Source organism: Coregonus lavaretus (assembly GCF_964263955.1).
Source record: "Coregonus lavaretus genome assembly, chromosome: 24".
NCBI classification, from domain to species: domain Eukaryota; kingdom Metazoa; phylum Chordata; class Actinopteri; order Salmoniformes; family Salmonidae; genus Coregonus; species Coregonus lavaretus.
Window position 1 is genome coordinate 6,682,477 of NC_140011.1, and position 21,861 is coordinate 6,704,337.

General features: G+C 43.7%; 1 protein-coding gene across 4 annotated transcripts; it reads left to right on the forward strand.

Moving 5' to 3' along the window:
* The first annotated feature begins 5,640 nt into the window (after window positions 1–5,640).
* On the forward strand, window positions 5,641–20,066 carry LOC311100149 (RING finger protein 122-like). Of its 4 annotated transcripts, none has more exons than XM_084140927.1 (7): window positions 5,641–6,040; window positions 6,183–6,340; window positions 7,663–7,848; window positions 12,798–12,843; window positions 13,254–13,295; window positions 13,441–13,523; window positions 15,119–20,066. In XM_084140927.1, the coding sequence occupies exons 3-7, from the start codon at window positions 7,739–7,741 to the stop codon at window positions 15,231–15,233; spliced, it is 396 nt and encodes a 131-aa protein (XP_083997053.1). In that variant the 5' UTR covers window positions 5,641–6,040; window positions 6,183–6,340; window positions 7,663–7,738; the 3' UTR covers window positions 15,234–20,066. The 4 variants fall into 4 exon arrangements, with proteins under 4 accessions (XP_083997053.1, XP_083997055.1, XP_083997054.1 ...); XM_084140928.1 differs by having other exon boundaries at window positions 5,755–5,898; XM_084140929.1 differs by having other exon boundaries at window positions 5,752–6,340; window positions 13,444–13,523.
* The last annotated feature ends 1,795 nt before the right edge of the window (window positions 20,067–21,861 follow it).

Consider the following 21,861-nt stretch of genomic DNA (forward strand, 5'->3'; position numbering starts at 1 on the left):
TATTTGTAAACAACAGCTGGTGCATAAAATCTAATACTAAGGAAGTCTCAAGGTTTTGCTCGCCTGAGGTAGAGTATCTCATGATAAGCTGTAGACCACACTATTTACCAAGAGAGTTTTCATCTACAGTGGTGTGAAAAAGTGTTTGCCCCCTTCCTGATGTTATTTGTTTGCATGTTTGTCACACTTAAATGTTTCAGATCATCAAACAAATTTAAATATTAGTCAAAGATAACACAAGTAAACACAAAATGCAGTTTTGAAATGAAGGTTGTTATTATTAAGGGAAAACAAAATCCAAACCTACATGGCCCTGTGTGAAAAAGTGTTTGCCCCCAACTGTTATAACACAACTGAACTGTGGTTTATCACACCTGAGTTCAATTCCGCTAGCCACATCATCTTGATGATCCCCAAGACCTTTGGGAAAATACTCTGTGGACTGACGAGACAAAAGTTGAACTTTTTGGAAGGTGTGTGTCCCATTACATCTGGCGTAAAAGTAACACCGCATTTCAGAAAAAGAACATCATACCAACAGTAAAATATGGTGGTGGTAGTGTGATGTCTGGGCCTGTTTTGCTGCTTCAGGACCTGGAAGACTTGCTGTGATAAATGGAACCATGAATTCTGCTGTCTGCCAAAAAATCCTGAAGGAGAATGTCCGGCCATCTGTTCGTGACCTCAAGCTGAAGCGAACTTGGATTCTGCAGCAGGACAATGATCCAAAACACACCAGCAAGTCCACCTCTGAATGGCTGAAGAAAAACAAAATGAAGACTTTGGAGTGGCCTAGTCAAAGTCCTGACCTGAATCCTATTGAGATGCTGTGGCATGACCTTAAAAAGGCAGTTCATGCTCGAAAACCCTCCATTGTTGCTGAATTACAACAATTCTGCAAAGATGAGTGGGACAAAATTCCTCCACAGCACTGTAAAAGACTCATTGCATGTTATCGCAAACGCTTGATTGCAGTTGTTGCTGCTAAGGGTGGCCCAACCAGTTATTAGGTTGTAGGGGGCAATCACTTTTTCACACAGGGCCATGTGGGTTTGGATTTAGTTTTCCCTTAATAATAACAACCTTCATTTCAAAACTGCATTTTGTGTTTACATGTGTTATCTTTGACTAATATTTAAATTTGTTTGATGATCTGAAACATTTAAGTGTGACAAACATGCAAACAAATAAGAAATCAGGAAGGGAGCAAACACTTTTTCACTCCACTGTATATTTTTCGTAGCTGTCTATTTACCACCACAAACCGATGCTGGCACAAAGATTGCATTCAATGAGCTGTATAAGGCCATAAGTAAACAGGAAAACGCTCATCCAGAGGCAGCGCTCCTAGTGGCCGGGGACTTTAATGCAGGGAAACTTAAATCCGTTCTACCTAATTTCTACCAGCATGTTAAATGTGCAACCAGAGGAAAAAAACCTCTAGACCACCTTTACTCCACACACAGAGATGCGTACAAAGCTCTCCCTCGCCCTCCATTTGGCAAATTTGACCATAACTCTATCCTCCTGATTCCTGCTTAAAAGCAAAAACTAAAACAGGAAGCACCAGTAACTCGGTTAATAAGGAAGTGGTCAGATGACGCAGATGCTAAGCTACAGGACTGTTTTGCTAACACAGACTGGAATATGTTCCGGGATTCTTCCGATAGCATTGAGGAGTACACCACATCAGTCACTGGCTTCATCAATAAGTGCATCGATGACGTCATCCCCACAGTGACCGTACGTACATACCCCAACCAGAAGCCATGGATTACAGTCAACATCCGCACTGAGCTAAAGGGTAGAGCTGCCGCTTTCAAGGAGCGGGACTCTAACCCGGACGCTTATAAGAAATCCCGCTATTCCCTCCGACGAACCATCAAACAGGCGAAGAGTCAGTACAGGACTAAGATTGAATCGTCCTACACCGGCTCTGACACTCGTCGGATGTGGCAGGGCTTGAAAACCATTACAGACTACAAAGGGAAGCACAGCCGCGAGCTGCCCAGTGACACAAGCCTACCAGACGAGCTAAATCACGTCTATGCTCGCTTCGAGGCAAGCAACACTGAAGCATGCATGAGAGCATTAGCTGTTCCGGATGACTATTTGATCACTCTCTCCGTAGCCGATGTGAGTAAGACTTTTAAGCAGGTCAACATTCACAAGGCCAAAGGGCCAGACAGATTACCAGGACGTTTACTCCGAGCATACGCTGACCAACTGGCAAGTGCCTTCACTGACATTTTCAACATGTCCCTGACTGAGTCTGTAATACCAACATGTTTATTATTATTATTATTATGTTTCAAGCAGACCACCATAGTCCCTGTGCCCAAGAACACTAAGGTAACCTGCCTAAATGACTACAGACCCGTAGCACTCACGTCTGTAGCTATGAAGTGCTTTGAAAGGCTGGTCATGGCTCACATCAACAACATCATCCCAGGTATTAGGATTACTTTATCCTATCCCAGGTATTCCTTAAAGAGGTGGGGTTTCAAATGTCTCCGGAAGGTGGTGAGTGACTCCGCTGTCCTGGCGTCGTGAGGGAGCTTGTTCCACCATTGGGGTGCCAGAGCAGCGAACAGTTTTGACTGGGCTGCGTGGGAACTGTGCTTCCGCAGAGGTAGGGGAGCCAGCAGGCCAGAGGTGGATGAACGCAATGCCCTCGTTTCGGTGTAGGGACTGATCAGAGCCTGAAGGTACGGAGGTGCCGTTCCCCTCACAGCTCCGTAGGCAAGCACCATGGTCTTGTAGCAGATGCAAGCTTCAACTGGAAGCCAGTGGAGTGTGCGTAGGAGCGGGGTGACGTGAGAGAACTTGGGAAGTTTGAACACCAGACGGGCTGCGGCATTCTGGATGAGTTGTAGGGGTTTAATGGCACAGGCAGGGAGCCCAGCCAACAGCGAGTTGCAGTAATCCAGACGGGAGATGACAAGTGCCTGGATTAGGACCTGTGCCGCTTCCTGTGTAAGGCAGGGTCGTACTCTCCGAATGTTGTAGAGCATGAACCTACAGGATCGGGTCACCGCCTTGATGTTAGAGGAGAACGACAGGGTGTTGTCGAGGGTCACGCCAAGGCTCTTCGCACTCTGGGAGGAGGACACAACGGAGTTGTCAACCGTGATGGCGAGATCATGGAACGGGCAGTCCTTCCCCGGGAGGAAGAGCAGCTCCGTCTTGCCAAGGTTCAGCTTGAGGTGGTGATCCGTCATCCATACTGATATGTCTGCCAGACATGCAGAGATGCGATTCGCCACCTGGTTATCAGAAGGGGGAAAGGAGAAGATTAGTTGTGTGTCGTCTGTGTAGCAATGATAGGAGAGGCCATGTGAGGATATGACAGAGCCAAGTGACTTGGTGTATAGCGAGAATAGGAGACGGCCTAGAACTGAGCCCTGGGGGACACCAGTGGTGAGAGCATGTGGTGCGGAGACAGCTTCTCGCCACGCCACTTGGTAGGAGCGACCGGTCAGGTATAACGCAATCCAAGAGTGAGCCGTGCCGGAGATGCCCAGCTCGGAGAGGGTGGAGAGGAGGATCTGATGGTTCACAGTATCAAAGGCAGCAGACCGGTCTAGAAGGACAAGAGCAAAGGAGAGAGAGTTAGCTTTAGCAGTGCGGAGAGCCTCCGTGACACAGAGAAGAGCAGTCTCAGCTGAATGACCAGTCTTGAAACCTGACTGGTTTGGATCAAGAAGGTCATTCTGAGAGAGATAGCAAGAGAGTTGGCTAAAGATGGCACGCTCAAGAGTTTTGGAGAGAAAAGAAAGAAGGGATACTGGTCTGTAGTTGTTGACATCAGAGGGATCGAGTGTTGGTTTTTTGAGAAGGGGTGCAACGCTCGCTCTCTTGAAGACGGAAGGGACATAGCCAGCGGTCAAGGATGAGTTGATCAGCGAGGTGAGGTAAGGGAGAAGGTCACCAGAGATGGTCTGGAGAAGAGAGGAGGGGATAGGGTCAAGTGGGCAGGTTGTTGGGCATTTAAGAAGCCTATTCATTGGCTACAGCTCAGTGTTCAACACCATAGAGCCCTCAAAGCTCATCACTAAGCTAAGGACCCTGGGACTAAACACCTCCCTCTGCAACTGGATCCTGTACTTCCTGACGGGCGGCCCCCAGGTGGTAAGGGTTGGTAACAACACATCTGCCACGCTGATCCTCAACACGGCGTGCTCAGTCCCCTCCTGTACTCCCTGTTCACCCATAACTGCATGGCCAGGCATGACTCCAACACCATCATTAAGTTTGCTGACGACACAACAGTGGTAGGCCTGATCACCGACAACGATGAGACAGCCTATATGGAGGAGGTCAGAGACCTGGCCGTGTGGTGCCAGAATAACAACCTCTCCCTCAACGTGATCAAGACAAAGGAGATGATTGTGGACTACATGAAAAAAAGAGGACTGAGCACGCCCCCTTTCTCATCGACGGGTCTATAGTGGAACAGGTTGAGAGCTTCAAGTTCCTTGGTGTCCACATCACCAACTATCATGGTCCAAACATACCAAGACAGTCGTGAAGAGGGCACGACAAAGCCTATTCCCCGTCAGGATACTGAAAAGATTTGGCATGGGTCCTCAGATCCTCAAAAAGTTCTACAGCTGCACCATCGAGAGCATCCTGACTGGTTGCATCACTGCCTGGTATGGCAACTGCTCGGCCTCCGACCGCAAGGCACTACAGAGGGTAGTGCGTAAGGCCCAGAACATCACTGGGGCCAGCTTCCTGCCATCCAGGACCTCTATACCAGGCGGTGTCAGAGGAAGGCCACCTTAGACATTGACTGTTCTCTCTGCTACCGCATGGCAAGCGGTACCGGAGCGCCAAGTCTAGGTCCAAAAGGCTTCTTAACAGCTTCTACCCCCAAGCCATAAGACTCCTGAACAGCTAATCAAATGGCTACCCGGACTATCTGCATTGTTGGTTAAGGGCTTGTAAGTAAGCATTTCACTGTAAGGTCTACACCTGTTGTATTAGGCGCATGTGACAAAAAACATTTGATTTGATTTGATATGATGGTTATTATATCAATATTTGCGCATGAAGGTGTTTCCACTGCCATTTCCCACATAATACTTTTTACCCACACAAAAATATCCCACCAGATCGAACAAACAAATGATCTGTCTGCATTTATAAAATTGCACAAAAACTTTTCCATCACAGCTGTCGTGATTTTTGTTTTATACGATATGACTTTACAGGCACAAAAACTGTGGATGGAAATGTGGTTACTGATAAACAATAACAAGTCAGAAATGTTACACATCAGTCATACCCTGAAGTAGCTTGGTAGTAGAGGAGGCTAGTGGGAGGAGCTATAGGAAGACAGGCTCATTGTAATGGCTGGAATGGAATTAATGGTTTAATGGTTAATGTGGTTTCCATATGTTTGATGTGTTTGATACCGTTCCATTTATTCCATTCCAGCCATTACAATGCGTCTGTCCGCCTATATTTCCTCCCACCAGCCTCCTCTGCTTGGTAGATAATCAGCAGTAGAGTGCAACTCAAAAGTATCTCTGAAGTATCCTATTGGTTATGCTGTCCCTCGTGCCTCGTTGGACACGCCCATCCCCCCAAACTCCGCCTCATCGTCAATACCAAAACTCGGTGGAGAGAAAATATGACTTTGAAGGAAGGTGTGGGGGTGGGAAATTCATTTCAAGGACACAAAGGAACTTTGAGCATGAATGCAAACATCAATTTAATGCTTTCAAAACCATTTTCAATACGTTTGAATTCTATATGTTTTCATACAATATATATATATATTTTTTTTTTACTTGCATTACTACAGTTTCGCTTTCAATAATGTTTTTAAATGTACGTTCTTTTTTATTTTGGGCCAATTCTTTTGAACTCAAATTGGCTCGATAAGAGAAAGTGAGGAAAAAATAATTGTTTCCACTCCTCGCATACTTTATGAACATTAGCGGGAATTAGCAGGAACGGTAATGTTGTGTATGACAATACCAGGGCAGGACAACAGATGTAGAAACAATAAGTAAAATTGCCTACAGATGTGGTAAGATACGAGCCACGGTCGACTCCTTTTGCATCTGTCTTGTCAACTTTTTTTCTTTGTCTTTATTTAAAGTCGCAAATGTATATCTCATGGCAACATTTTCATCTTTATGTCTGTTTTGGTTGGGACATTGGAAAATAAGGACCATAGAGAGAGAGAGAGTGAGAGAATAGCCTACCGAGGGAAGAATGTAAAGTCCAAATGTGAGCCGCAGCCATTCACGACGAACCACTGGTGTTGATGAAGAATAAACATGTTCTACCATCGAGGGGCAGTCTGTGCGCCTTCTTCGTTATAACGGTAAGCATTTTACGCATAACACATTTGTTTCTGTTAACGTTTCTTGTTTTTCAAAATATTTACTTAATCGCTGTGTGATATTGCATTGTTTTGATTGTCTTGAAGAACAAGTTATGAGCTGACACCATTATTTGACTTTTTTATTTTACTGTATGATATGCGCAGTTTGCGCGCATAACACCAGGCCTACTTGCATTACTTCATAGAATCGTTTCTATTACTAACACATTGGACATTTTGACGATACATATCCTCCGTTGAAAATAAATTATATGATCGTCATTAATGGTATGTCATTGTCCCTTGGTGACTTCACGTCACTGTGAGTGTGCACTGTGCGCAACTTCTCGTTTGTGCGCAGACAGTTCTTGATATCCAAGTCTGTTTTATGGTAAGTTGAGACAACAGACAAGAGTAAACTTATTGATTCTCTCGTTTATATTACACACACTTATACATTTACCTTCAGATTGTCTTAGGAAAAAAAGTGGAGGAACTGTTTGGAAATCACAGTCTCATATCCAGTGGCTCTTCTAACAGTGACCCACACCAACATCTGTGCTTCAGAGTGCACACACACAAGCACACAGCGCACACAAATCTGCAGTGTTATACTGCAGGGGTTATACACTGCCTGAGAGGTAATGCATTATGTTGCTATCAATACTGAACCACTTCCTTATTTCGGTTGGAGGCTGAATGCCTCACCTGTGATCTCTGTTCTCTCAGCCAATAAACTGAACACGTGCCGCTTGACCAATAGAGCTTAGGAATATAAACAGTGTCTGTAGCCAAGGACTTTCCTAGGGCAGTGTGTGCGTGTGCATGCATGTGTGCACGCATGTGAGCAGGTTGTTATACTTGGACCAGGGCCTGAAAATACAGCTATTCTGTATTCATGCTGTACAGGCATTCATGCTGTACAGTCGTACATCAGAAGACTAGGGCATCAGTAAGCCCATGTAGACAATAGTCACAGATCTAGGATCAGCTCACCTCCCCCAATCCAACCTAACGTTAGATACAAACTGCCCTTAGATCAGTGTCTATCAGCAACAAGTCTTTGGGGTGTACAATATCCTGCCAGCTGCACAGCAGCTGAGCTATGTCTCACCACAGACTGCATCACTTCCTGCTTTGTCTGCGCCTGTTATCTTCTCCCACACCCACAACAGAGACGGCCTGGGTTACTTACTGTTAGTGTGTGTGTGTGTGTGTGTGTGTGCGTTTGTTTGCATGTGTGCATTCTTTTTTTGTAATCAACATTCTTAACGTGCAGGCTTTTCTGAAATGATTGAATGTTTGTGTGTGTCTCCCTCCAGGGTGTGTGTGTCTGGTTCACCGTCAGAGGGGAAGGATCAAAGGTCACAGCAGGTCGGGCGCCAGAGGTTAGGAGTCATGTCTGCCGTGGCGTTCCAGGACCTTCCTCTCAACATCTACATGGTCATCTTCGGGACCGGAGTCTTCGTCTTCGTCCTCAGCCTCATCTTCTGCTGCTACTTCATCAGGTAAACATATCCCTCCATCTATTTATCTATCTGTCTGTCTGTCTGCAAGTGTTGCACGGTATACCAAAACGTCCATATTTTTTTAAATACTAAAACGTGAAAAACGGTGCGGTACTAGAATGTTGGTTACTTTTGGTACTTGTGCCAAATGTGTCTGACGGATCAAGTCTGGCTATCAGCGCAGCAGATGTCCCCCACGGAGCACACGTGCCTGCTCCACATACTCATTAATAGTCTGCACTGGGAGTCTGGGCTGTTTCATGTTTAGCTCCCCACTCATGCTACACAGAAGTTAACACACTTGAATAATGCGACATGGCATGTAGAAATGTTGAAACTGTTAATTACCGTTCGCAATACAATTTCCATACAGGCTAGAATAACTTTACAATGCAAGAAGATACCGGTAGCTTCCAGCTTTGTATGCTAACTTTCCTTGCAGCCCGTGAAACCCAGGATCCTTGGGACATCCCTACTCCATTGAAGTTGAAGTTAAAAAGGGTTAAGGTTAGGGTTAGGTAATAGGTTAGGATAAGGATTAAAGTTAGGGTTTAGGGTAGGGATGTCCCAAGGATCCAGGGTTGCACTGACCCTTTCCTTGCTAGCTTACAGCTGAAACTAACATAAATTCACTACCCTAGTACTTTTTTTGTGATAATATGCAAACCATACTGCAAAATATACTGATTCAAAGCAGATTGCCACTAAAAACTTCATTCACTTAATCAGTCTCCCTCACGTCTCTCCCTCAGCAAACTGAGGCCGAAGGCTCTGGCAGGCCGCTTCTTGGCTTGTGAATGAGTCATTACTGGTTAAAGAGACAGCGCACACTTTTATAAAATAAGCCACTTTTATGCAAATGTTGTTGATCAGTACAATAAAATAAATGCCACATGGAAGGGAAACAGATTGTTTGTCATCAGTAGGCCCATGAAATCAGTCAAAATAAGCTCAATAACTCAATGCATGCGCAAACTCCTATTGAATATGCATTCACCTGTGGGTCATTCCATGTCATTTCAGCAAGCCATGACACGCATTATCTCTGGTGAATAACTTTTGCTCATGATGAAAATAAATTGTGTGGTCAATTGTGTGGTCAAGCCAGTTCTAAATGAAAGCAATTCAGTTTGTCCTTCTCTTAGCAACCTGGACACAAATTAAGCCTAAGAGAAGGACAAACTTAATTGCTTTCCAGCCATGCTTTCATGGCTGGAATTGTGAGGATGACCATACAATTTATTTTCATCATGAGCAAAAGCTATTGTTTTTCTACCCAAAGTTGCAAATAAAATGTTGTGATCCATTTAATAAACACAAGAGACCAGCAAAATGCATAAAAGGGTGTTTGGTGGCAGTAGAAGGAACAGCAGCATCTAGTGGGCAAAACGTGGTACTTTCACAAATTCACACTCATTTATGGTAAATAATGCAAGCGACATCAATGGCTAGTTTCTCTGAACAGGGGGGAAAAAACATCACCAGATTCACAGGAAATACATTACAGTACAAAGGATGAAGAAGCAATACTCCAAGCAGCAGCTGCATACTACTTGTCAGATATAGAGAACTGATACTGTATACTGGTTGTTGGTGTGGGATAGGCGTGGGGTGTGGGTGGCTTTTGATAATTTTGTTGGAATCCTCATATTTGACTCATTGTTAGGAAGAATGATGGTCCAAATCGAATGTTAGGTACTATATTTATGGAAGATTATATGAATCCAATAAATTAAAATGGCCAATTTGGGTGCAATCAATTAGCTTAATTTGTCAGACTAAAATGTAAATGTAAATGTCAGAGATCAAATTATATTGAAACAAAAATAATGTTTCAGGAATGATAATTGTATCAATTTCTAACTACAGAAACAATTTCAGAACAATATGAGATGGTGGGTGTCAAAATCCTCTTTCTTGTGCTTTTTGAGGTGGAATAGGCATTTACATTACATTTAAGTCATTTAGCAGACGCTCTTATCCAGAGCGACTTACAAATAGGCCTAGGGTACATCTTGATTTAGCCAGTTTATCAATAGAGATTTAACCATTCAAATAAATTATAATCATTATGTTGTTATGTAGTTAGATTGTTAAAGACAAAGTCAAATTAATTGCATGATTGTATAATTGGTAAATTAATGAATACATGGGGGTCTCCAAAAAATACTGACGTAAAACATTTCAAATGTAATGATATTGAACTCAAAACATGCCCAACGATTGAATAGAGCAGTAGCTGAGTTTATCCGTCTGGATGAAGTGCCATTCTGTGACTTTGGCTAATATGCCTTCTTCTTTTCTGTGATATAATTTTGGTATCAAATCCATCCATCTGACAGGTGTGGCATATCAAGAAGCTGATTAAACAGCATGATCATTACACAGGTGCTCCTTGTGCTGGGGCCAAAAAAAGGCCACTCTAAAATGTGCAGTTTTGTCACACAACACAATGCCACACAATGTCCACCAGAGCTGTTGCCAGATAATTGAATGTTCAGTTCTCTACCATAAACCGCCTCCAACGTTGTTTTAGAGAATTGGGCAGTACGTCCAATTGGCCTCACAACCGCAGACCACGTGTAACCACGCCAGCCCAGGACCTCCACATCCGGCTTCTTCACCTGCGGAATCGTCTGAGACCAGCCACCCGGACAGCTAATGAAACTGTGGGTTTGCACAACCTAAGAATTTCTACACAAACTGTTAGAAACTGTCTCAGGGAAGCTCATCTGTGTGCTCGTCGTCCTCACCAGGGTCTTGACCTGACTGCAGTTTGGCGTTGTAACCGACTTCAGTGGGTAAATGCTAATTTTGGATGGCCATTGGCACGCTGGAGAAGTGTGCTCTTCATGGATGAATCCCAGTTTCAACTGTACCAGGCAGATGGCGTTGTGTGGGTGAGCGGTTTGCTGATGTCAACGTTGTGAACAGAGTGCCCCATGGTGGTGGTGGGGTTATGGTATGGGCAGGCATAAGCTACGGACAATGAACACAATTGCATTTTATTGATAACAATTTGAATGCACAGAGATACCGTGACGAGATCCTGAGGCCCATTGTCATGCCATTCATCCGCCGCCATCACCTCATGTTTCAGCATGATAACACACAGCCCCATGTCGCAAGGATCTGTACACAATTCCTGGAAGCTGAAAATGTCCCAGTTCTTCCATGGCCTGCATACTCATCAGACGTGCAACCCATTGAGCATGTTTGGGATGCTCTTGATCGACGTGTACGACAGCGTGTTCCAGTTCCCGCCAATATACAGCAACTTTGCACAGCCATTGAAGAGGAGTGTGACAACATGCCACAGGCCACAATCAACAGCCTGATCAACTCTATGCGAAGGAGATGTGTCGCGCTGCATGAGGCAAATGGTGGTCACACCAGATACTGACTGGTTTTCTGATCCACGCCCCTACCTTTTTTTTAAAGGTATCTGTGACCAACAAATGCATATCTGTATTCCTGTATTGTTGTCATGGGGGACCATCTCCTCACCCGTCCCTTGTTTCCTCTGTCCTGAAGTATTTCCCAACTCAAACAATCAGCTGCAGATGCTTATCAGCCTGGTTTGTCCCTGAGTCTATTTAAGGCCTCAGGCTGCAGCCCCATGGTTGGAAGGAAACTTAGTTTCTACTATTCTGAACCTCCCACACATAGGGCCCTATAAAATCCGAGATTCCAGACATTAAAACGGAATTCAAAAATGTATTGAACTTAGTAGGGAATCAACTAAATGTATTGAAAATGAATTAATTATCATAAGACAATGAACAGAATGTATCAGTTAAATTGTATTTCCTTCTGAAGAGGCAACGAGAATTGCACTGGTCTGTGAATGTGCGGTGCGCGTGTCTACCACTTTGTGTAGCCGTTAGCGATGATGCTAATGGAAAGTCTTCTGGTAGATGGTAATTTGCCTTAAGGCTTTCCCAAAAACCTTCTCAATCAAATATTAACTACAAAGTAGCCTATACTTACCTGATCTCTTGATTATTTGCATCAATCCAGTGGGTATTTGTTTTGCAAACTCTACCATCACAAAAAAACACACGCTAGACAACAGCCTCTTGCTAGTTGCACACTGGAATTAAAGGGTAACTACACCCAAAAATCTAAATTTCTCTGTTTTTCCCAGACCTCAAAAGTGGTCTCCTGGTGTGGTTTAAGCATTGTTGTGGACTTACAACTCAATTGGATGTTCTATTTTAAAAAGTGTGATTTTTAGAGTGGAATCCCCCCAAAAAACTGGAAAATGGAAACCTGAAATAACTAAATGGAAAAAACTGAATTTGGGAAAAAACTAAACGTAATCAGGCAAAAAATTAAACTGCTTTTATAGGGCCCCCTATGCGATTACACCAACACACACACACACGCACATTTTAAGACACGAATAGAAGGAGGAATGTCTATTGTCGTCATCTGTGTTGTGACAAAGAGGATATACCACAGTGGTAACTGGAGACTGCTCTGGGGTCTGAAGAGTTATTGAGGCTTAATGAAGTGGGATTGTGTTCAGTGTGAACAACACAGCACTGTGTCCGGGGTATGACCCTCTTTGCTCCACAATGTGGTCCTTTCAGAGTGGCAGAGAAGAGAGGAAAGGCATTATGCCCATTGAAACTGAATATGCACAGCGGGCACGAGCCCCTTTACTAAGATTCATTTGTTCGATGAAAACGTGCTACTGTATATATGGTCATTTTTTCACAGAATTATTGAAAATAATTGAATTTGGCAATCAGTGCACTTCAAAACTAAAACTAAAAAATAACATTCTGACTAGGGCCAGCAGTTTCAGCTTATGTACCTCCAGGGTGATTACTCAGACAGGTTCATTTATGAATCCGCTGTCTGTCTGTCCGTCCATCTGCCTGTCTTCTTACTCAGTTGGACTAAAAGTCTCTCCTCTCTTTCTACTCTCTCCTCCCTCCTAGTAAACTGAGGTACCAGGCCCAGCGAGAGAGGTTTGGATACAAAGCGGTAAGCCACGTCACAACACCACAAAAAAAGTCACATTACTGAACTATCTTCTATAAGTCAGTCATGTTCAACACACTGCATGTATAACACAATTACTTCCTCATCATCAGATGTTTGCATACAAACTTAGGGTGCCTTCCAGGTCACCTTTTTTGCTGTCGTGCTGTGCATATAATCAGAAGCACAATGCCTGGAGAATTGTTGAAAATCTCTGGAATACATTACAGAAATATATTGTAACTGCAAAGACAGCCCCACATCAATCCTCACAGTGTCTCCGGCCCCCTAGTGTTGAGAGCAAAAACATTCCAATGACCTTTTAAACACCCCTTCATCTTGTGAATGGAAAACCTGTTTCATTCAATGTTTGTCTCACAATTCTAGCGGTAATCACTGATGCATTTTCACAGGTGGTATTCAAAGGGGATACAAAGAAATTGAATCTACACGGGGTAAGTTTTTTATTTTCTTCTTTCCATTATAAATCTGTTTAGTGCCGACTCTTTTTACACTCTCCAACCCCCCCCCCCCTCTCTCGCCCCTGGTTTCTATCTCTTTCTCTCTCGATTGCTCCCCCTCTCCTTCTCGCCATCACAGCAGACATGTGCAGTGTGCTTGGAGGACTTCAGAGTGAAAGATGAGCTAGGAGTGTTGCCATGCCAACATGCCTTTCACCGGAGGCAAGTGTCACCTCACGCCAAGCAGATAGAATTGATGTGTCAGATGTGTGTGTGTGTGTCTGTGTGCACGTGTGTGTCTGTACATGCATATGTGTGTGTGCGTGCGTGTGTATCTGTAAGTGCATATCTGTGTGTGTGTGTGTGTATATGCGTGCATATACACTACCAGTCAAAGGTTTGGACACACCTACTCATTCAAGGGTTTTTCTTTATTTTTAAAATGTTGTACATTGTAAAATAATAGTGAAGACATCAAAACTATGAAATAACACATATGGAATAATGTAGTAACCAAAAAAGTGTTAAACACTCTTGGCATTCTCTCAACCAGCTTCATGAGGTAGTCACCTGGAATACATTTCAATTAACAGGTGTGCCTTCTTAAAAGTTAATTTGTGGAATTTATTTCCTTCTTAATGTGTTTTAGTCAATCAGTTGTGTTGTGACAAGGTAGGGGGGTATACAGAAGATAGCCCTATTTGGTAAAAGACCAAGTCCATATTAAGGCAAGAACAGCTCAAATAAGCAAAAGAGAGCCGCAAAAACCATCAAGCGCTATGATGAAATTGGCTCTCATGAGGACTGCCACAGGAATGGAAGACCCAGAGTTACCTCTGCTGCAGAGGATAAGTTCATTAGAGTTACCAGCCTCAGAAACTGCAGCCCAAATAAATGCTTCACAGAGTTCAAGTAACAGACACATCTCAACATCAACTGTTCAGAGGGGACTGTGTAAATCAGACCTTCATGGTCGAATTGCTGCAAAGAAACCACTCCTAAAGGACACCAATAAGAAGAAGAAACCTGCTTGGGCCAAGAAACACGAGCAATGGACATTAGACCGGTAGAAATGTGTCCTTTGGTCTGGATTCCAAATTGGAGATTTTTGGTTCAAACTGCCGTGTCTTTGTGAGACGTGGTGTGGGTGAACAGATGATCTCCGCATGTGTGGTTCCCACTGTAAAGCATGGAGGAGGAGGTGTTATGGTGTGGAGGTGCTTTGCTGGTGACACTGTCTGTGATTTATTTAGAATTCAAGGCACACTTAACCAGCATGGCTACCACAGCATTCTGCAGCGATACGCCATCCCATCTGGTTTGGGCTTAGTGGGACTATAATTTGTTTTTCAACAGGACAATGACCCAACACACCTCCAGGCTGTGTAAAGGCTATTTTACCAAGACGGAGAGTGATGGAGTACTGCATCAGATGACCTGGCCTCCACAATCCCCCGACCTCAATCCAATTGAGATGGTTTGGGATGAGTCGGACGGCAGAGTGAAGGAAAAGCAGCCAACAAGTGCTCAGCATATGTGGGAACTCCTTCAAGACCGTTGGAAAAGCATTCCAGGTGAAGCTGGTTGAGAGAATTCCAAGAGTGTACAAAGCTGTCATCAAGGCAAAGGGTGGCTATTTGGATATATTTGGATTTGTTTAACACTTTTTTGGTTACTACATGATTCCATATGTGTTATTTCATAGTTTTGATGCCTTCACTATTATTCTACAATGTAGAAAAACCCTTGAATGAGTAGGTGTGTCCAACTTTTGACTGGTACTGTATGTGTTACTGAATTGTTGTTTGCCCCTGCAGTTGCCTGGTGAAGTGGCTGGAGGTGCGCTGTGTGTGTCCCATGTGTAACAAGCCCATCACTGGACCATCTGAACATCGCCACAGCCTGGGCACACTACTGGAAGAACTGGTGTAGCGCGTTGCTATGGCGATACAGTTGGAACAGACTGGTGTAACATGTCGCTATGACGATGCAGCTGGAACAGACTGGTGTAGCACGTTGCTATGACAACACAGCTGGAATAGACTGATGTAACATGTTGCTATGATGATATGACTGGAACAGGATGGTTTAGGGGTCCTGGGACAGACTATACGTCTTTAAAGTGAATTAACGGGACAAACTGTTCTTAGGGTCCAGGGACAAAACCACATGTAACCATAACGATGGAGAACAAAGATTCAGATTTCAGACCCTCATGTATTGATAACAAGACGGTACACAGAGCATTATGGGTACTGTAGTATATCATACTGCACCTTATCAAGTGGAATCAGTCATTTAATGACTGGCTGCCCAAACCTCTACAGTGCTCACTCCACCAGTCTCAGGAATGAGGGCAGGAAGAAGGATTCACAAAGCCAAACTCTGGGACTAAAACTCCCCTCTCAACCCTCAGTCACTGACAGGAAGAGGGGCTACCTGTTGAGGGAGAACTTCAGATAACTCATGGGCCGCATTGCAGAACGCCCAGATACAAATATATGATGTAGAGTAAGGAATCGTGTCAGCTTTATTTGTGGTATTTCTATCTGCAACATCCAGTCTGTTGCACCCTGGGGATGATGACATACATTTATCATTATTGTGACATGTTTCCTGCTGACTACGCCGTGTGTGTGTGTGTGCATGCGCGTCTGTCAGATCTGCATCCTGCTTATATTAAGAGGGTGAGACACTCCCCTGTTATGACCTGTAGGAGGAACCGACAACAATGTGTTTATTCTGACCAGTATTTCCTATAGATTTGCCAAACGAGCCTTTGCAGTTTATTGTATTTAGAATGAAGAGCGATTCGGAACCATTCCTTTCTGCATGGTAAAGTGAACTGAAGCACTGCCCAATAGCTAAGTCGACATTCCCTACGTGTACAGCACAATGATTTTTCTACTGAAATGGAAATAATAATAGACAATATCTGCTTTTGTAAATATGAGAAAAAGTCTATGGGTCCTGTTTTGTTCTATGTCCTACCATGTTTGTAGTGTGTGAACGAACAGTCCTCTACTGTGTATGTATTGGCAGGAGCTAGAGAAGCCCCCTCTCACCTCTGGGTCTGCTCTGAGATACGACATGGGCCATGACCCAATACTTCAAACATTCCCCTTCCACACTCCCTTCTGCAAAGTAATCACTGACCTTACTGGATGGGTTTCTACCCATCACATAGCTTCCATCAATCCAGTCAGGTCAGAACTGTGAATATTTAGTAAAAGAGGTTGAAAGGGTGCATTTTTTAAGTATTGGAACAAGCCCATGGATTTTACAGTGCTGTTTCAGTAGCCATGTTTGTGTTCCTGTGAATGTGTCAGCGGTCACTTCTCAACACCATCCATCCCTTCATCACAGAGTGTTATTATGGACTGCCCTCATACTAACAGTTACACCAAGAAGCCTGGAAGGGGTCACTAGACTATAGTCAGTAGAGGGCCAGTCTATCTCCGCTTTTACCGTCCTTGACATGACAATCAAAGGAGTTGGCTGAAGCAGGCACCCAAATCACGTAGTGGCCAGGCTAGAGCAAACAAGTGACAATATCATCAGAACTGACAAACAAATCTGTGTGCCATTTGTTAGGGGTTAACCCTTTACACTCGTACCTGTATACCGGTTGAAAATGGCGTATTTGGACACTGATAAGCGCCTAAATTGGAACGCAGTGGCTGTACAGTAACTTGCTATATATGAAGTCAGAGCTCAGGGTCTCCACTTCACAGCACTGTATGGTCTTTGACTGACAGCCGTTCCGAACTTGAGCGCTGCGCTCAACAAGAAGTATAAATCTAAATCAAATTGTATTTGTCACATGCTTCGTAAACGTTTACATTTGACATTTTAGTCATTTAGCAGACGCTCTTATCCAGAGCGACTTACAGTAGTGAGTGCATACATTCTCATACTTTTTTCATACAACAGCTGTAGGCTAACAGTGAAATGGTTACTTACGGGTTCCAACAATGCAGAGTTAAGATAAAGATCAAAAATACTATAAAAAATAGAAATAGTGGAATAAATACACAGTGAATAACGAATAATGAGTAAACGTAACATGGATTTATACAGGGAGTACCAGTACCGGGTCGATGTGCAGGGGTACAAGGTAATTGAAGTAGCTATGTACATATAAACTGAGTGTACAAAACATTAGGAATACCTGCTCTTTCCATGACATAGCCTGACCAGGTTAATCCAGGTGAAAGCTATGAGCCCTTCTTGATGTCACTTCAATCAGTGTAGATGAAGGGGAGGCGATAGCTTAAAGAAGGATTTTTAAGCCTTGAGACATGGATTGTGTATGTGTGCATTCAGAGGGTTAATGGGCAAGACAAACGATTTAAGTGGCTTTGAACGGGGTATGGTAGTACGTGCCAGGCACACCAGTTTGAGTGTGTCAAGAACTGCAACGCTGCTGGGTTTTTCACACTCAACAGTCTCCCATGTGTATCAAGAATGGTCCACCACCCAAAGGACATCCAGCCAACTTGACAACTGTATTTATTATGGATCCCCATTAGCTGCTGCCAAGGCAGCAGCTACACTTCCTGGGGTCCAGCAAAATTGAACTGTGGGAGGCATGCTTCGTCAAGGAACTTTGCTTTCGTCAAAGAATACTCCATTTGCAGCAATTATTGCCTTGCAGACCTTTAGCATTATAGTTGTGAATTTGTTGAGGTAATCTGAAGAGATTTCACCCCATGCTTCCTGAAGCACCTCCCACAAGTTGGATTGGCTTGATGGGCACTTCTTACGTACCATACGGTCAAGCTGCTCCCACAACAGCTCAATAGGGTTGAGATCCGGTGACTGTGCTGGCAACTCCATTATAGACAGAATACCAGCTGACTGCTTCTTCCCTAAATAGTTATTGCATAGTTTGAAGCTGTGCTTTGGGTCATTGTCCTGTTGTTGGAGGAAATTGGCTCCAATCAAGCGCCGTCCACAGGGTATGGCATGGCGTTGCAAAATGGAGTGATAGCCTTCCTTCTTCAAGATCCCTTTTACCCTGTACAAATCTCCCACTTTACCACCACCAAAGCACCCCCAGACCATCACATTGCCTCCACCACGCTTGAATGATGACATCAAGCAATCCTCCAGCATCTTTTCATTTGGTCTGCGTCTCAAAATTTTTATTATTTGTGTTCCGAACACCTCAAACTTTGATTTGTCTGTCCATAACACTTTTTTACAATCTTCCTCTGTCCAGTGTCTGTGTTCTTTTGATTCAGAGGAGAACTGGGTGAAAGTGTTGTGGTCAGATGAGACCAAAATGGAGCTCTTTGGCATCAACTCAACTCGCCGTGTTTGGAGGAGGAGGAATGCTGCCTATGACCCCAAGAACACCATCCCCACCGTCAAACATGGAGGTGGAAACATTATGCTTTGGGGGTGTTTTTCTGCTAAGGGGACAGGACAACTTCACCGCATCAAAGGGACGATGGACGGGGCCATGTACCGTCAAATCTTGGGTGAGAACCTCCTTCCCTCAGCCAGGGCATTGAAAATGGGTCATGGATGGGTATTCCAGCATGACAATGACCCAAAACACACGGCCAAGGCAACAAAGGAGTGGCTCAAGAAGAAGCACATTAAGGTCCCGGAGTGGCCTAGCCAGTCTCCAGACCTTAATCCCATAGAAAATCTGTGGAGGAAGCTGAAGGTTCGAGTTGCCAAACGTCAGCCTCGAAACCTTAATGACTTGGAGAAATCCTTCCTGAGATGTGTGCAAACCTGGTGGCCAACTACAAGAAACGTCTGACCTCTGTGATTGCCAACAAGGGTTTTGCCACCAAGTACTAAGTCATTTTTTGCAGAGGGGTCAAATACTTATTTCCTCATGAAAATGCAAATCAATTTATAACATTTTTGACATGGGTTTTTCTGGATTATTTTGTTGTTATTCTTTCTCTCACTGTTCAAATAAACCTACCATTAAAATTACAGACTGATAATTTCTTTGTCAGTGGGCAAACGTACAAAATCAGCAGGGGATCAAATACTTTTTTCCCTCACTGTATAGTAGGCCTAGCCTATAGAAGGCTGATGGGATCCTCCTCTTTTTAATAGAAGCCATCACTGTTTTCTCACGCAACTGCATAGCCTATAGAAATGTTGCGCAACATGAGCTCATGTACTTTCATGAAGTGTTTGATTAGATTTTTGATCACATTTGCATTGATGTCAGAGTGATTAGAGGGACAATAGAGTGCTGAGTACCAGGCAGTTAGCAAGTTTGGTAGGCTACTAATGACCATCAGCAGCATCAGAGCTTGGAGAAGCCTAATTATGTGACTAAACGGTTATGTGGAATTTGACTGCCTTCATCACTCGTGACCGCCGGTGTGGCAGTAATATGGTCACCGTAACAGCCCTAGTTGGGGTATGTACGTACAGTCACTGTGGGGACGACGTCGTCGATGCACTTATTAATGAAGCCGGTGACTGATGTGGTCAACTCCTCAATGTTATCGGATGAATCCCGGAACATATTCCAGTCTGTGCTAGCGAAACCTGTAGCTTAGCAACCGCTTCATCAGACAACTTCCGTAATGAGCGAGTAACTGGTACTTCTTCTTTGAGTTTTTGTTCTGGTACCTCCTGTTTGAGTTGCCCCAATCCCTCCAACTAATTGGGCAACTTTAGTTATTTTTTTGTTGTCTGAGTGAGGGAAATGCTGTAAATTACGGAAACTCTTTGTATTTTGAAAGATGAGACATTGAGGATTGTAATAAATACCGCTTTGATGCCTATGTTTGTTGTATTATGAAGAAAAATTGCCGTGGACCATGCATCCGAACGCTGCTCATGACTCCATTCTATGCGGACCAAAACTACAATCTGCTTCTCTGAATTGACTTGTGAAAACCTAACACTGTAAGATCATATTTTATAATTTAGCTAGTCATGTTGGCAATAGAACAAGCTTTCAAATTATGCCCACCTGACCTAGATTGCGATTTATAAAGGACCGTTTTTTTGGATTGCATAAACAACAACAGTAATTGTGTAAAGGCGGGGGACGCAGGGCTGTGTTCCAAATAAAATAACTACAAGTGTGCTTGCTCTAGTTCCTCAACGGCACAGCTATGAGAGCAACAAAAAAAAACGTATAGTTGAAGACTCTTCTTTGAGTCATAAAAGTGCATTTCAATTACTTAGGAACTGTGCACACTTATCAACAAATGTGGCGAAAGTACAGTAAATGTAAAATGCACATAAAATCAACAGTGTAATGTTTGGATTCAGTCGTGTCAGGTGAACTGTTGTGTCCTCACCTTTAGTCTAATCATTTTCAGATAATCTCCAAACTATTCTCTTTTAATTGCTACCATGGTTATGCATATTCTTTACATATTTATTGTGTAAGAAACATTTCAATTTAGCCCTATCCATATAGGCCAATTCCCAAGAGTGTAAGGGGTTACAATTATAGTAAGCTCTTTACTTCAATACTCTCTACCATAAACACATAGTGAGTTGTACTTTCCTGTGGCTTGCAGGAAAGGGTCACAAGAGGATAGGCCTATTGACACACAGACGGTAGCCTAGCAATGTGTGTATGAGTCATCTGATTCGTTCGGGGGTTAGAACACTTAGCACCAAAAATCAATGAATGTGGTGAATGCGTCACAAATGGCACCCTATTCCCTATAGTACACAAAAAATAGAATGCATTTCAGACTCTTTCAGACGCAGTCTTGAGGTAGGCTACAACAGGACATCAGTTCGAGAGATGTGGGACTGGGGTGGACGTCACTATCTGATCATGCTGGCGAGGACAGTGCTTTTCAAATGCAATGATTTTAAGCATTTGGCCTAAACCTTTCCTCTTAAAAGAGATTCTCCGGTACTTTTAAGCCAGTAGTGGTCCCAGAGAATTGCATTCTACATCACATACTGTATGTGCAGATATGTGCACCATGTCATTGCCCTCTCTCTCCTGTGTCCACTGAGCCGTTGGGCCCGCCCTGCAACCTCATCAGATAACGCTGGGCACTGGGCAGGCCTCTTGCTAGCTGTCACTCAAATGTGAAGGGCTGAAACTCATTGGCTAGAACTCGAATTGGCCCACGTTGGGAGCAATGTAGAGAAAATGGTGCGGCACAGCGTCAAGAAGCAATGGACACGACGATCCCTGTATGTAAAGTGCCTAACATCTGCAATGCCTGTGTGTTTGTTACCACCTCACCAAATAAGATTATTAAATGGACAAAACTTCAGTTGTTACCACTGGCTTGCAAACAAGGAAGCGTCTTCACATTTTCATATCTCTTCATCCTTTCTCAGTATGGTGGAAAAGCAGCAGGGGTGTCCATCATGAGAACGTGGCTACCATTCTAGATACTACTTCTTCGGTATAATGGCGGTCCGCAAACAAACGTTTAAGGTGCATGCACCACCTACTCTGCTGGTGTGTGCAACCAATTATGGTTTGCCTAAATTCTGTCCTTCTAACAAACCACCCTCCTCCCCAAAACCCTCCCAAACCCCTTCCAACCTTATATCTATCATGCTGAGACAATCCATCTTTAGGATTATTCGA

Bases quoted from the DNA above. Each gene is read 5' to 3' on its own strand.
- LOC311100149 (XM_084140927.1), top strand. From the start codon at position 7,739: ATGTCTGCCGTGGCGTTCCAGGACCTTCCTCTCAACATCTACATGGTC. The intron at 7,849-12,797 runs GTAAACATATCC...CCTCCCTCCTAG, and splicing joins TTCTGCTGCTACTTCATCAG to TAAACTGAGGTACCAGGCCC. The intron at 13,296-13,440 runs GTAAGTTTTTTA...TCGCCATCACAG, and splicing joins AGAAATTGAATCTACACGGG to CAGACATGTGCAGTGTGCTT.